The 16,388-nt window shown below is 46.8% G+C and overlaps 1 protein-coding gene and 1 long non-coding RNA gene across 2 annotated transcripts in view; both read right to left on the bottom strand.

Moving 5' to 3' along the window:
* LOC146178757 (uncharacterized) overlaps positions 1–16,388 on the bottom strand; it is a 21,439-nt gene extending 5,051 nt beyond the window's left edge. The window contains exons 1-3 of the mRNA XM_084580020.1: positions 16,035–16,388; positions 14,506–14,795; positions 12,294–12,382 (exon numbers count right to left, since the gene is read on the bottom strand). Coding sequence (XP_084436146.1) covers positions 12,294–12,382; positions 14,506–14,795; positions 16,035–16,388 — 733 coding nt within the window. The remainder of the gene's footprint in view (positions 1–12,293; positions 12,383–14,505; positions 14,796–16,034) is intronic.
* Positions 2,195–7,973, bottom strand: LOC146178758 (uncharacterized). Its single transcript, XR_014700646.1, has 3 exons — positions 7,381–7,973; positions 5,046–5,174; positions 2,195–4,940 (listed from the first exon to the last, which is right to left on the bottom strand). It is a non-coding gene; the product is annotated as an uncharacterized LOC146178758 (long non-coding RNA).

The raw sequence follows: 16,388 nt of genomic DNA, 5'->3' as shown, positions 1-16,388 counted from the left end.
CTATTCGTTAAATGGCCTCTTCTTCCTTATCCATCCTCTTGAGTGCGTCTTCAGTCTCAGTGCCCTCTTCGCACCTTTACAAGGTGGACCCTTTGTGCCCTATGAACATCTACGCCTGTTAATGACTTCCTGCTGTTATCCTTCGTCTTCGGAGTGCCTTTACTCCCCACGCCTTTGTTATCCTCTTACATGGCGAGCGCTTTGCACTCCACGAACCAATTATCGCCTTATGCGACCTCTTACTCTTCCTTAGTTTTAATCCTTAGCACGTATGTAATCTCCACGCTCTCCTGGTCTCATTTACTTGCGCACCTCCATTTTCGGCTTTTCCTTACCCTTCGTCTTCAGAGCTTTTTCTAACTTCACGGCCTTCTCGTCCTATTGCAACACGATCCCTTAAGGTCCCAAGAACCTCTCTGTGCCTGCTGTGACCTGCCTTTCGACATCCTTCGTCTTAGGAGTCCCTTTAGTCACCACGTCACGTGCTCTTCAGCACATTGCAAGACGATCCCTTTGTGCCTTACGAACCACTTTCTGCCTATTCTAACCTTCTCTTCCTTCGTAGTAGCAGCGCATCTGATCTCCAAAACCTCGTCATCCCATTACAGAATAAATATTCTCCTGCTTATGCAATTCCTCCCCACCCCTTTTTACTCGCAGCTGTAATTTAATGGCTAGGGCGCTCGACTGCTGACCGGGCTTGGTACGCCGCTGTGAGTTGCAAGCTGTTCGAACAGGTCATTCTGGCCCACCTCTAAAGTTATCTGGATGACTGACCAGTATCCGGAATTCATGTTCGGCTTTCGCCCCTACTCTCAACCCAGGATGTCATGATCCAGCTTACCGAGAATGTCCTACACCCCTTCCACCACAAGCACACTCCAGTGATCCTTGCGCTTGACCTTACAAACGTATTCGACAATGTACACCACACTGCCATTCTGAATGCTTTCTCATTTCTCCCCGTCGGATCTCGTAGCAATGCTTCCATCACCGCTTTCCTCTCCCACAGCACAGCAGAAACCTAATAAGGCCCACTTGCTTCCCCTCCCTTCTCTTTGGGCTATTAATAGAGGCACACCTTAAGGTTCTGTCGTGTTCCTCTTTTTACCATCACCCTCTTTCAATTCACATGTGCTCCACGCACGTTCCCATCTCTGTCGCATGCATTCTACGCTGGTAATTACAGGTGAGCACCGGCAATCTTGGCAACATGCAGGCCGCTCTCCAGGAAGGTGTGTATGCAGTGGAGATCGCCACACCTGTAATATCGATTGAGTTGCTCCTGACCAAATCGGACCTTTTACTTTATCTGCTGTCTTTTATCCTGTCCCCAGTAAACACCAACCCATCTATGAGACGGCTATAAACTGTCTTGCCAAGACAAGCAAGATGCCCGATAGATGTCTCAGTAGACCTCTGAGATGGCTACTAAACATATATAATATGTCTCGACAAGATATGCAAGACATTGCCAGATGTCTTGATATTTCTTGTAGTGATCTTGTAGCTCAGCTAATGCACCCACTTTTTTAGGCTACAAGACATCTTGCAAGATATCTCCTAGAAATCTGGAAGACAAATAACTTACTAAACGTAAGTCAGTCTAGCAGATAGCTAAAAGGCATCTTGCCCAAGATAAACAAGTCACCTTATAGACATGTGAAGTGGCACCCAAGACAGCTGATAGACATTTAAAAGATGCTTTGAAAAGATATGATGCCTTCTAGCTCAGCTAATGCACCCACTTTTTTAAGCTGCAAGACGTCTTGCAAGTCATCATCTAGCGATCATTAAAATAGATTCTGAATGTCTAAAATGAGCTCTAGAATCTCCTGGAATGCTCTAAATTATTTATTCCCTGCTATTTCCCGCAAAACTGTCTGAAATGCTTATGTATTTGCAGAGGTTTTCAACACCACTGCCAGACAAAAAATATAGTCTCATCAGATGCTACAACTAAAGCTGCATTGCCATCACACACCCACAGTGCTCTTTCACACATTCAGTTATGATGCAAGCTAAACTGATGTACAATTGTAAATCATTAATTCTCACGCACTACAACTGTTGTCTAGTAATGAGAACTGTATGTTTTTATTACAAAGCATGCCACATTTCACTGTTAATGGCTATCAGGTGCTCTTTAGAAAGTTTGGTAGTAACTGCACCCAATGCTAGAAAATGAGATGAGTAAACTACAGAACTCTTTAATTTCCTCAACATTATACATTGCAAATAGGCAACTTAAACAATCTCATGCATGTTAAAAGCAAGGAAAGCCACAAGCAACAGTATGCAAATGAAAAAATGTGGTTCTCTGAAGCCTAATATTGTACCAAGGAAGAAAACACCAGAAAGAGCCAACTCATGAACACATGACATGTAAAGAATGATGCACATTGTCATTCATTCTCACAGACATTAAAACTGCAAACAGTAAGTGAGAACTGTACTTGTTACAAAACATGCCACACTGTACGGTGGACAGCCATGGTTGGGTGCTCTTTGGGAGATTCGGCAATAACTACAAAAGGTGCTAAGAAACAAAATGTGTAAATCATATATTTGATTTTTTTTCAACAATGCACTACGAAGTTACAAGCACAGAAACTAGACACACAAGTGGTATGAAAATGACAAAATAATAATGTAGTTCTCTCCAAGTTTAAAATGATCTGTTTACAAAAGAATGACAACATCCATACTCCAAACAAGAACAGGAAATGACTAGAAATAAACAGGGATAGGTATGTAAAAGTGTACAAAACTGGTTGAGTGGTTGAACGAACTATCTGCATAATGTTTGTACAAAATAAAACAAAGCAACAAATTCGAATGAAAAAGCTTCAGTATACAGAAAAAGGTGCTTTCACAAAGGACCATCATCACGTGTTGCATTTCATACTATATGTGCATGCATGTCACCAACTGAATGCTGGTCATACATACATATAGTAGAAACTGCACAAACACTTGAGCAATAGGCACGACATCAAATCCATTAAAAAATCTACACTGCAAAAAAAGAAGCCAAGACTGCTTCACTGCTGCTGTTCCTGTTAGCATGACTAGAATGCACTGAAAAAAAAAAAATGCAATGGCTGCATGCCTGTCATAGTTACATTCTACTATCATAACTAAAAAGTACTAAGGAAAAGGTAGCAGGTAAGGGTCATACATCACTCTACAAGAAACACTAGAAGGCACCATAAGGAAAAAAAAAAGGAAGGAGCAAAAGGTTTGCATCCCTGTCATTGTACATACCAACCACTATATTCCATATCAAAAGCTGTTTGCAGCACTACAAAAGATAAGGGCAGCATGAACCAGCCATGATGGCACCAACTGCCCTTACCTTTTGTAGTGCAGCAAACAGCTTGCGAGGAGTACAGAAGGCACAGCAAAAAAAAAGAGAGAATAAAATTCAGTGTTGCACACGGTGCTGCTCTTCACATTCTGCTCGTATAAAAAGAAGGAAGTTAACTGCTGAGATAGTTGGTTTTCAGAAATAAAAAAGGTATTTAGCATAACACAGACACACACAAGAAAGAAGACACCACGTGTACTTACTACAACTGTTTATTTAGGGGAAAGCAGTCGATGCATAGCTTTCACTGCTGATATGCACATGTACAAGGCAACAGGAAAACAGCACCAATCTTATCAAAGCAGGTATGAGAAATATCTGTTCAGCCTCAAAGAAAAGCTGGAGTGTCACTGACACAGCTCAAACCTTTTTAATGTATAGATGGTATCCTCTGCTCCCTGAAAGCTTGCTCAGCTAAGCCATCACATAAGCTACAAAAGCAAACAGGTCGGCTGTCAGAAGAGACATGGCCAGCATTTCGTAAAGTGCACCACCGTCTATAAAATTCTACTGTCATGTAGAAAATCTTATTTTGCACAAGCAGGATTCTGCGTCAATGGCAAACTTAGGGAACATGCAAAAGACATTAACAATGAAGGTGAGCGACTTCTCTTGCACCGTAGGGTTTGCACCAATTGTGAAAACTGTGGGTAACGGCTCATGAAACACTAGAAGCCCTTCATATAAAAAAGCAGGTTACAGCTGTGTCAGCAGCAAATTGGTTTTTCTTATGAGACTGAAGAAAAATTTCTCACGCATAGTTTGACAAAATGGTGCTGTTTCCATGTTGCCTTGTACCCGTGCGCATCACCTGAGTAGGCTATGTATATCGGCTGCTTTCCGCTGAACAGTTGTAAGTGCTGATGGTGTCCTCTGTCTTGTGTGCGACTGTGTTACGCTAAATAGCCTGTTATTATGCATGGAGAAAAGGCATTGAAAAAAAAACAAGGTCTGAATACCACTGCCAACATTCTGGCATGAAAGCATCGTAAAATGAGGGAGCTGGCATGGGTTGTGCATCTGTTATTCTGTACAACCCTAGAGGGCAGAGAAAATTGAAAAAAAAAAAAAAAAAAAAGAAAACTTCCGGGGCTATCAGATCGACTGCAGTCAGTTACAAATTAAGAATGAAGGGGCGAATATCCCTCAAAGGAGGCTTTTCTGCCAATCAGATCGTTCTCAACACTGGTACCACTCCAGCCCTTGTCCACAGCTAACTAGGCTGGGCAGCTTTTTCTTTATCGGTACTGAACACCAGCTGCACTGCCTCTTTTTGTCACCTACTGCCATGAAAGGGGGAATTCCTTTGTGGCTCAATTGATTGGGAGGCTCCTCTCTGTCAATTGTTGGAGGCCTACCTTTGCAAAATTACAAAGCTTCAAACTTGAGTTGTAAAAGAGCACAGAAGGTGCCTTGATCCCAGCTGCTTGCTATTGTGGCACTGTTCATGGTGGCTGTGCAGCGCCTTTAGATGTGGACTTGGTCTTTGTCACAAGGCAAACACCAACCACTCTTTTGTGACGTTGGCAAAACTAAGTTTCATTGGTGTTGAAGGCTTTCCATGTCACACCTGCCAGGATTAAAATCAAAAGCACGATTTAGATATATGAGCTCCCAAACAGAAGGAAAAAGTCCCACTGTTGGTAACTAAGTTTTTGGCACAGTCAAACCATACCTGTGTATTCAGTCAGTAGCCTGCGACTGCCCAGTGAGATGTCAGTCCTGTGGCCCTCATTGCTAAGTTGTGTTTGCAGCACAGACAGGAAAAGGATAGTTGCTAGGCAGCCGTGGAGGTGGTGGCAACCTGGAAGGTGTTCCAATGCTTTAAAGATTTCTTGTGAAGTTTAATAAAGCAAATCACTGACTACAAAACATAGGATATAAATTTAACCTCAAAATATGTCACATAAGGTTGAGAGTACTGAGTACACAATAGAAATATGTTTAACCAAGACATGCACTAGCAGCACAAAATAGTGCTGAGTATAATATATGTATATTAATAACTCCTTGATGACCTCGAAGGCTAAAACATTTTCTTGTCTTCACCAACAGACACACCTGAAGAGAACCACCATTTTCCTGATTTATACATTTATTTTTTATTGAGAGTCACTTTCTATGCTGGGTAAGGTTCCTGCCTCTGAGTTTGCTAAGTGTTTCATTCGACATATGTAGAGAAGAAATAAATCTATGTATCATGTATCTATGTATGGATGCATTACCTATGTATGTATCTATGCACGTATATATGTAGGTACCTATGTATGTATGCATCACCAGTTTTTCCTAGAACAAATGAAAGCAACATTTTAAACAGTGAGCATGCACCCAGAGCAAAAAAAAAAAAAAAAACAATGCATAGCTCACTTGCTTGAGCTGTTGGGTAAGTGTTTTGTTTACATGAAAATTCGCGCAGACACAAAATAACAAGAGCACCAAACACAGACACAACAGCACAATGTGAAAAAGAGCATTAAATTCTAAATTCTAAAGTTAATTCTAAGTTAATTAATTCTAAAGTTAAAGCTCAGCTACTTTGGTCATCTGATGAGAAGAGAGGTGTCGCTGGAGAAAGATTTGATGCTGGAAAAGGTTGAGGGTCGCCGGAGAAGGGGTAGGCAGCGAATGCGATGGTTAGATGGCATCCTCGAGGCACTGCAGAGGAAGTTATGTGATGTTAGGAAGATAGTGAGAGACCGGAAAGCATGGCGTGACATGGTCCATAGGGTCACGAAGAGTCGGACACGACTGAACTGAACTGAACTGAAATTAAATGAAGGTATTTCACCTTTGATGCCAAACACCTTCACTTCGGGAGGAGTCCATATGCTATCAAAAGGTTTGCGTGGAGTCACAGCTTTGTTGTTGAGGAGAGCCAGAAGGCATACACTGAATGCATTTATAACATGGCTACATTCTATACGCCTTAAAAGTAAGTTATGATTCAGTACTCTCTTTTCTTTTCCCAGTTCTGGATAGGAAGAGTCTATTGGCCCTGAAGCAAGAAAACAAATGAAATTGATATGTTTTTGTGTATTATAATAGGCTTTTCGTTATATGAGGTCCGTCCGAAAGATTTGCTTTCGATTTCTTTCTGTACCAATTCAACTGAAGCTTAATTTCTTAAAACATTTCCGCCAATAAAAAAAAAAAACAAAAAACCTGAGGACCAAAGCAAATAGAGCACCAGCACATCACACAGCATGCAGTTCAGGAACTTAAAAAGAACTAAATTGTGCTTTCTGACTATATGAAAATGTAAAATCACTTAATCACGGCAATGTAATGGCTGACTGTAAACATTTTATGAACTATTAAAATTAAATCACTGCAGAATGTTTGTACGCCGTTCCTATCTCGCTATGTGTTTCAACTTGTGCCTGTGAACAGGCCGAGAGTATTTTGCTAGCAGTTGGGAGAGTCGCTGTGGCCAGAATGCACCTTACCCTCCCCTCTAAGGCGGCTTATTGAGATCGTTCTCTTTCTTTTTCGCAACCGCGGCATAACTTAGCGCGTATAGAGCTCTGCAGGCTGACCACGACCGGCTTTAAGGCTGACAAACAATGCACGGCTTCCACTCGACGGTGCGTATTTTCTGTATCTTGCTGCAGAGTGAAGGCCACACTAAGCATGCAGACTTTCGTGCTTAGTTGTGTTTCCTGGGAAAGTGTTAGAACCAGCGGCAATCAACGAAAGACGTCGGATCGCCAAGCTCATTTTGAAGAATTACATCGCGAGGTTCCGCCGCCAATGGCAGTTCACGAAACGCGGCGAGTGGAATTACAAGCGAAAAACCTTCCTGAATGCACAAAACTGTAGATGCGCCATAAAACACCGCCTTTCGTACTGACTAAACGGTCCGCGCGCGCTATCTTGCTCGCCCATACAGCCTGCGCCGGCGGATGCAAACAACGGTCCTTGCAGCATTTTTATCGGAAAAAGAAAACACTCAGTCACTTTACTGCTCCATTAAGTGACTCATTTAGAAGAAACAATTTCTTACTCACCCAGCGAAGCTTGCCTTGCAGCCAGAAGTAGCAGCCGCTGTGCGGGATACATTTTTAACGCAGTCACAAACCAACGGCCTAACGTGCAGACACGACTAGACACGACGAAAATTTGAAATGGCCAGCCGCCGAGCAGCGCATTGATACAATAACTTTAAAAACAATAGAAATCTGAAATATATTTCATAAAACAAGCTATACAAGTAAAATGTAACTGTTGCTTATGACGTATTTGTTTCAAAACGGTAAATACAACCTGCGTCTTGCGTAATTATTTTGGCGCACTATTTTCTATCTCGCTGTAAAGAGGAGGGGTGCGAAAAGGCCACGGCGCGCGAAGTTTGGGAATGGCGGATCGTGCATAGCTGGCGTTCCGTATTAACATCGGCGCAGCAAATCTTTCCTCTGTGCGAACTACTGGCTTTTATCACACACGGATACATCGCTAGCTTACTTTGTCGTTGTGAACACTCGGAGTTTGGAGTCTTCCGGCGGACTGGACTGCGCCCAGCGAGGTCGAACACAGTACGCGTGTGGCTATCGGCTGCAGAAATGAAGGTGTCAGCGGCTTTTGTACATTATGTTCAGATACCCATCGCCTAAACAGCATTTCTTGGTAACATATTGGTCCTGTATGCTGGAAACAGCCCAAATTGCATGCTTAATTCAAAAGCGTAGGCACTTTGGATACAGTATTTTGCAAGCTGAAAAATTGCTAAAACAAACCTTCGACAATTTATACTTCGAGTATGCAGAACAGTGTCGTCCAGTTAAATTGTGTACATATTGCACTATAGGCGCATATGTGACCCTGAAACGTCTTGTTAGGAAGTATGGTAGACTTCTGAAGCAGAACTCTAGAAGACATCTGGCGTAAGCCGGCTAATAACTGTCTTGCGTAGCTGAAGACATAAAAATTCTTCACTAGACAGATTCCAGACATCTTGCCGATGATGTCTTCTAGACTAGCACCAAGCGACGTTTTGTAGATGTCTTTGATAGCTCAAGATATATGTGACCAATATAGACATATCAAGACAGCTACAAGATATTCTGTGCTCAGTGGGTCATCGCCTACCTTAAAGGCACCCAGTGCTCTCGTCTCTACCCTCCACATCATTGGAATCTTTCCTAGTCCAATGGCAAGATCAGCCTCATCATCCAACTTACAAACACTGCGACTCATATGCCGCATTGCAAACCGCCGCCACAATATGCGCGAATACGAACTCCGCCGCCTCGTCCAATCCCTTTTTCTCAGTCTTTCATATATCTTCCATATCAAGTGTGGTGAGCTCGCTCAGGACCGGGTTAATTGGAGGAATGGGAGAGGCATTCGCCCTGCAGTGAATATAGTCTGGCTGATGATGATGTTCTTTACCGCAGCGAGGAATACAAAGTCAACGTCCTCATTTGCCAGGCGCATAATTGCCCGGTCGTTTCCCACATCAAACCGATAGATCGGCTACTTTCTACGGGCGTCCAAACTCTCTTAAGAATTGATGGGCGCTTCTCCGTCTCTCCCACACCGGTTGACAGGAAGGGAATTGAGCAGATATCTATCTCTTCTTTCTGTGGACACCTGATCCGCGTCGTAAGAAAGGGGAGGAAGGTGCGAGTGAAACCACCTCTTATTCCTTTCCCAATAGGGCGTTAATCGTGGCTCCGCCTCGCGGCCACCTGGTTTGGTTTGTGGGGTTTAACGTCCCAAATCGACTCAGGCTATGAGAGACGCCGTAGTGCAGGACTCCGGAAATTTCGACCACCTGAGGTTCTATAACGTGCACTGACATCGCACAGCACACGGGCACCTTGCTTTTCGCCTCCAACGAAAAGCGGCCGCCGAGGCCGGGATTCGATCCCGCGTCCTTGGGCACAGTAGTCGAGCGCCGTAACCACTGCACCACCCCGGCGGGGTAGAAGCCATAGTGGAGAGGAGAGCTCCACCTAGGAATTCAACGTGTACAGACTCGCTTAGCCTATAATTCACTCGTCAGGTCTAAACTGGAATTCGCGCCACCCATGTGGAATCCCCATCAAGCTTACCTCATTAATTCTCTCGAGTCCATTCAAAATCGCGTTGCCAGGTTCATCCATTCATTGCATTCTTATGATGTTAGTGTCTCTGCCCTAAAGCAGCCTGCGGTTTATCATCGCTATCTCTCCGCTATCGCACTTCTAGCCTTTCTTTATACCATAAAATATTTAAAAGTCCCATGCGGGCAGCCCCTGTATTCTTCTCCCAGCACGCATATCTCCCCGCACCAGTCATCCCCTGCACGTCGCCCGTCCATTGCCACGCACCGTTACTTTTGCGAATTCCTTTTTTCCTCGCTCAGCTGCAGACTGGAACGGCGTTCCAGGTTACATTGCTGTTGTCACCTACTCATCAAAGGGACGAAGGGTGGCTGTTCCTGGCCCTACGGGTACTACGGGGCTAGAATTGACGTTGCCCGCGCGTCGCCGTTCAGGGTGATGACTGCGCCGCCATTTTGTTTCTAGGAGCGCTTCGCGCATCGGCATGACTGCGCATGACCGCACTAACCGGCTGCAGAGACGATCGTGGCAGGGACGACCACTCGGACAGCCGCCTAAAACCAAAATGACCGCTCGGATAGCCGTTTAAAACCACAATGACGCCGCGGTGGGGTTATGATTGCGCCGCCATTTTGGTTCTAAGGAGCGCTTCGTGCATCGGCATGACTGCGCATGACCGCACTAACCGGTTGCAGGGACGATCGTGGGAGGGACGACCGCACGGACAGCCGCTTAAAACCAAAATGACCGCTCGGATAGCCGTTTAAAACCACAATGACGCCGCGGCGGCGCGATGCGGTACAAAGCGTGTCATCACCCTGGATTGGTAGGTCGACGCCGCTTGCGGCGGCGGCTAGCCTGCTACCGAATTTTTATCTGTTGTAGGCCGTCATTGCACCCGCCACCGTTTCGGTGGTGGACGACGGCTGTTGCAACGTGCGTCTTTCTCTTCTGTCCGTACGAGCCAGCGGAGGTTGCTCAGCTATAGACCCTATTCACTATCAGGTTTAGCAGGCGGCGGTTGTGGCAACCCTGTATTGCTGATATGCCAAGGTCGATATGCCATAACGTTGGGCGGTTCGAAACTAAAAAGCATCTACCAGCGTCCTCCCTGCTGCGCATTGCTCATTTGTCGGATACATGAGATGCCTTGAAGGAAGGTTGAAATCTAGGTCAGTTGGTACATTGTTCTAGAGAATAAAAACCAGCCAAGGAACGAGGATACCGTGGATACCATGGTACGAGGATACCGTCCAGCTACCGTGTGTACATCGTTTTTCTTCGTCCTCGTCCCTTGGCTGGTTTTATTCTCTTAAGAGACGCCGTCCAACCAGAGCTCAGATTTCACCGACGCCGTACCTGATTCGCCGTAGGCCCTATCTCTCCCTTTCTTTCTCCCTCCATCGTGTTGTATTATGCGTTCCATGGTTGCCAGGAAGGCTGTAATGACATCACGTGAATATGCTCTATTCGACTTTATTCACTATTAGGTTTAGCAGGCGGCAGTTATGGCAACATTGTACCGCGGAGACGCCATAACGTTGGGCGACTCGAAACTAAAAGTAAACGAAAAATTTGGAGGACGCTTAAGCTTCGCCTTTAAGAATGGAACGCGATAGCGTTATCGCGCCCCGTTCTCACCGTCTACTCATTTGCTTGTCGCGCTTTTGAGTGATACAAAGACGTAGTTCACATGATAAATCACTCGTTAACTTGTCCAAAGCATGACTGTTTAGTAATTGTTCTGAAACGTGATTCTGGGACGCAGAAGCGCCCCGCCGGGGTGGTGCAGTGGTAAGACGCCCGACGACTGTGCCCGAGTACCCGTGTTCGAACCCGACCTCGGCGGTTGCGTTTCGATGGAGGCGAAACGAAGAGGTATCCGTGTGATGTGCGATGTCAGCGCACGTTAAAGATCCCTAGGTGGTCGAAATTACTCCGAAGCCCTCCACTATGGCTCCCTCTTTCTCTCTATCCACTTTCACTCCCACCTTCCTCCTTTCCCTACGGCGCGTTTCAGGTGTCCACAGAAACAAGTGTGAAAGATACTGCGCCTTTCCCTTCCTGTTAACCAACCAACCAACCAACCAACCAACCAACCAACGTAGAAGCGCTGCCAGCCACCTTGCCGAAACGCGCGGGCCTAAAGTTGTAGTCGTAATTCGTCGGCAACATCGTTGCCGATCCGAGCCGGCGCAATGAAGATCTCGGAGGCCATGCCCTGTCTATCTTATTCCGTGCCCCACACGCCTGATGGCGCCACGTGCACGCCAAGCCACGGCCGGTCTCCAGGGAGAGCGCGCTTCTCTTCTCTTACGGCCTCTCCAATGGGGTCTGTTTCCACCGCCCGCCGCGCCTCGGTGGGGTCGCCACCGCCCCACTGCTGCACCTCCGCTACAGCCGTTCACGCGCAAGGGAAACGAGCGCTCGCCTTTGGCTACGCCCGCGTTAGTTTCAACCGGCAGGTCCTGACATTTCGTCCCTTATGGTTTATACAAAGGCCGTAATCAGCATCGAAGATTTATCGTGTACGAGGAATAAAATAGTCAACAATACGCTCACGCGCGCGCGCCTTCGTCACGCCGTAAGGGAAGAGAGGAAGGTGGGATTGAAAGTGGAAAGAAAGAAAGAGGAGCCGTAGTGGAGGGCTACGGAGTAATTTCGACCACCTGGGGATCTTTAACGTGCGCTGACATCGCACAGCACACGGACGCTACTTGTTTCGCCTCCATCGAAACGCAGCCGCCGAGGTCGAGTTCGAACCCGGGTACTCCGGCACAGTGGAACTTATGTAGAACGAGATTAAGAGTGTTGTGAAGCTTTTGCTTCAAATGCTAAATTTAGTGAAAAGCTGGCGTCTGTATTTTAGGGCCTACCATGCAGTAGCTTCGCTTGTCCCATTCCCCAGTTGCTTTCCATCTGCCACCTGACAGTCTTGTCTGCAGCCACCTCGTAGTCAGCGGCGCTGAAAAAGGAGGGTTGGGTTATGTTAATGGCACGCTGAGCTTTTTAGCATGACGCTACTGGTCCGCTTTGTCCATGGTATTTTCAGTACATGGGGCCAGATTTAACCACCGGGAATTTAACAACACACTCTCTAAGAAGCCGATGTCAAGGCTACGGGATGGGCAGTTAGTTGAAGGGTCAGCAAATGAACTGCGCGTGCCGGTATGAGCCCGGTGCCAGGGCACACCTCGTGATTCGACTCAAATGCTAGCATGCAGCTTCACTATTCACGCACAATTGCCCATCCCGTATTTGTAACGTCTGCTGAGGAGCACTGACCTCGTCAATATCGCGGCGATGATGGCCCAATGAGAACAGGGCCTTCGATCCCACACAGCCGATTTATTTGCAGCTTCGTATGCCGTTATCTCGAAAGCCGTACGCGGCTCTTGCCGCGATGCGATTATAAACAAGTATTACTGGCAAGCACTAGCTTTTGCGCTCACCGCGCAGTTTAACATACTAAAATGACAGCTAGACTTTTCAGTTTCGAAAAACATCACAGACAGCGCGTACGTTGGTTTAAGAGCGAAAATGGTGAAAGCCACTTCCATGGAGGAAGGAAACAACTTGGGAGAGGCCCTTGCCATTCCCAATGCATTGGAGAAAGTGTGGCGGAAGTGACGTCAAAATTAAGGGTTAGCCAAGTCGGGCCATTAGCAACGGCGACGCTGTTGCTATGAAAACTCGGGCCACTAGCAACAGCGTTGCTAAGGGCCCTAGATACGTGAGCGTCGCGGAGAAAGAGAATGCGGAGGGTAAAGAAGGAGGAGAGACGTTGCAGCATCCGGTCGCGGCGCGGCCGCGCAGGCTTCAAAAAAATGACGTCAGGGCCTCTCCTAAGTTTTTTTCCTTCCTCCATGGCCACTTCACAGGACTGCTTTCACAAACTGCACCGCCATTGTTATTCCTATCATCACCATCATCACTAGCGCTACCATCATCATTATCAACTAAATGCATGATTATTGTCATCGCTACTTTCATCATTATCATAACTGCAGCCTCATTTTTACCGCTACTATCATGATAATTATCACTAGCTGCGTCGTCATTCTCATCGCTACTATCATCCTCATGGCAGACAATGAGTATAACAATCGGTTTCTCATGAACTTGGCAAGGGGTAGTGGTCAGCGCGCTCGACTGGGAATTGGATAGTGGTTAGATGCCCGGTGGAGACAAATTGTTGAAGCGAGAGCTTCACTACGCGAGGTAAAGGCAAGGTCCCCGCGTGCTTCTGATGACCTCCAAACATTTTCGAGTTCAAGTTGGAACTTAAGACACAAACACTTTGGGTAGCTATGTTACCACCAATGGTCAAGGTCAAAAGTCAAGATCAAGGGTCAAAGGTCAACTGACGTAGGAAGTAGCTTAACGTGTTAGCAGCTGCGTGACGGTACACTTGATCGATTATGTCAACCTGAACTATATATAGAGGCGCGCCGCGCCTCGGTCGGAGCTATCGGTTCACACTAGGTTTAACAGAAGATAAGCCGCAGCCCATATTTTTCGCTAAATTTCATGGGGCGGACAGACCCGGGCGACATCTAGCGGACGGACACGAAAGTCACCATGAGCTTAGAAAACGTTCACCTTAAAGAAGATGAGGTCACTCTAATGAGAAGCCCACATACGGCTGACGCTTGGGAGGGACGGTTCTATCAGCAGATTACATTTGTGCGACTTTGCGCATTGAAAAAAAAAAAAAAATGTCTCAAGTACCTTTTCTATAGGCAATTTCGGATTTGCTTTTCTGTTATCGTTGGTCGCGAAAGTCGAAGTGGAAGCTTGCTGCATATGCTCCTCCTTCTAAAAAGCATGTCTAATGCTTGGTTCATCCTCAGACGCACTTAACTACCCGCGCATGGCAGCAAAAACTCAAAAGAAGATGAGAAAAATGAGTTTCTCATGCGAAGCAGCGGTACTGCCTCCGCAACATGTCGAGAGCATGTTTGACTCTGTTTCCACGCTACAATGCTGGAGCTCGAACAAGCGCCAGCTGGCCAAACGAGCATGCATCCACGTTTACTGGTGCCCTACCCTACACGATCAATGGAGGGTGTCCGTGGTGGTGCTTACAAAGCCCGCAGAAGCATGGCGGCGTCGCGCTTCCCGAAGAAGTGCGCCCGGTGCAACAGGTGGCAGTGGCAGTATCCCGAGCAGTTGCAGCCGTGACGGGCTCGTTTGATGAGCTCGTGCAGTGCCAACGGAGGCCAGTGGGCCTGCCAGAGGAACAACGTGGCCGTTGCCATAGTGGTGTGCTTCGCCTTGGCCGGCGGCTGCTGTTCCCACAGGGCGCGTACGGCGGCGATGCTTTGCCACAGGGTCGCTGCAAGAGGCTCCCGCGGGGGCGTTGCCTCCCCCGGCAGCTGCACAAGCGATAAGGGGCCCCTGAAGGGACCTGCCTAACTCATGGCAATCATGCCGTAAATTATTTTTGTACTGACACGAGTGTATTAAACATCCTCAGTTACCACACGGGTTCTACCATATCACGTAAAGTCACCAGCAACGTCTTCTAACGGCACTCACACTAGGTGTCTACTCAAGAGCCTTCGCAGTGTATCATTTTCCATACCTCATGAAAAGTTACTGGAAATATCCTGGCTAAAACTTGACCTTTTTCATGTCACGTGACTTGATCGGTGCCTAATATTCACTCATGCATTGTGTCTGCGCAGCATCGGATTATATTGATACCCAATAAAACAAGCTTCAAAATAAACGCAGTCATCATGTGAGAAAGTGGTTTAATGAGAGGAAAGGTGGAGAGGTCAACCGGAGGTTAAGAGACCCTGGACTGCTGTTCCACACTACGTAAGGGTGAAAAGAGAAAGGGAGTTAGGGGACTGCAGGTAGGTGATGATGCCATAATACAATAAAATTATCTGTGGTGGTCAAGTGATTGAGGAGATCCCGCATACACTTGGCGAACTTGTCTCGCACAACGTGCAGCAGGTTCAAAATAGGTTTACTCATGCGGTAGTATACATCCTGTTACGTGACATCACCAGTGCTGTATTACTACTCACGTACCTTTTGACATACGTAATAGTACATTCAGAAATGTAGTCTTTATCGATCATGAAGCAATCCAAGATATACCAAGGAGACCAGTTCTTGTGATATTCCCGCAATTATCGTTTAATTGCAGCCGTGTAACTTGCTTGGTATTATTGCTACAATACACCTACTGGGCGAAAGAGGGAGACGAAGTGAAAAAACAAGGAAGCGCAGTCACGATATTCATTCACAATTAATTTTCATTTTCATTTATGCAGATGACTTGCGTGTGATGGTTGTGTACCATGTGCAGCTTTCTCAGTGCAGACCGGAGGAGGTGAGAAAGAGCGTGGTCATCGCGCATCGTCGGAAGAGAGCAGTTTTTGTTTGTTGGTTATATGCGTAACATGAACCTAAGAATGAAACAATCCCAATCGGCGCTAAGCTGTGGAACAGCTCTTTTTTGTCAAGTGACGGTGATGTCACCGGTCTGTAGAGGCTGTCCGAACGTACGCAAAGCAACGTTTTTGGTTGCTAGTATGGGGCCTTCTACCCAAGTTCATCAGTACATCAAAAGCAGTCAGGTATGAACAGATGGCGCGTACCTGATTGAGTTGCTCGTCGGGGGGCTGGAGCCGGTGGAAGGCGAGCCAGAGGCGGCGCGCCCGGTCGTGGATGGCACCCGAACACCAGGCCGTGTCCGCCATAAGGCCTACCTTTAGGATGGCGAGCCAGACGAGAGGTCCTCCGCCGTGTGAGCCGTCGACCTCCTGGTCGACGGGAGACGTCGCCGCCTCGCAGCCCTCGTTGTAGTGGCTCTGCGTACAGGCGGCGATGAGGTCGGGCGATGAGGTCTCAGCCCTCACCGCCGTCGGCGAGGGTGGTGACGACGACGGCGGCACGTCTGCAGCGTGCTGACGACGGCTTGCCGCGTCTCCGAGCTGCTGCTCTCCGCTCAT

The sequence above is a fragment of the Amblyomma maculatum genome, chromosome 9 (assembly GCF_055883805.1).
Source record: "Amblyomma maculatum isolate TAMU_Amacu chromosome 9, ASM5588380v1, whole genome shotgun sequence".
NCBI lineage: Eukaryota > Metazoa > Arthropoda > Arachnida > Ixodida > Ixodidae > Amblyomma > Amblyomma maculatum.
This window is presented reverse-complemented; position numbering and strand designations above follow the sequence as displayed.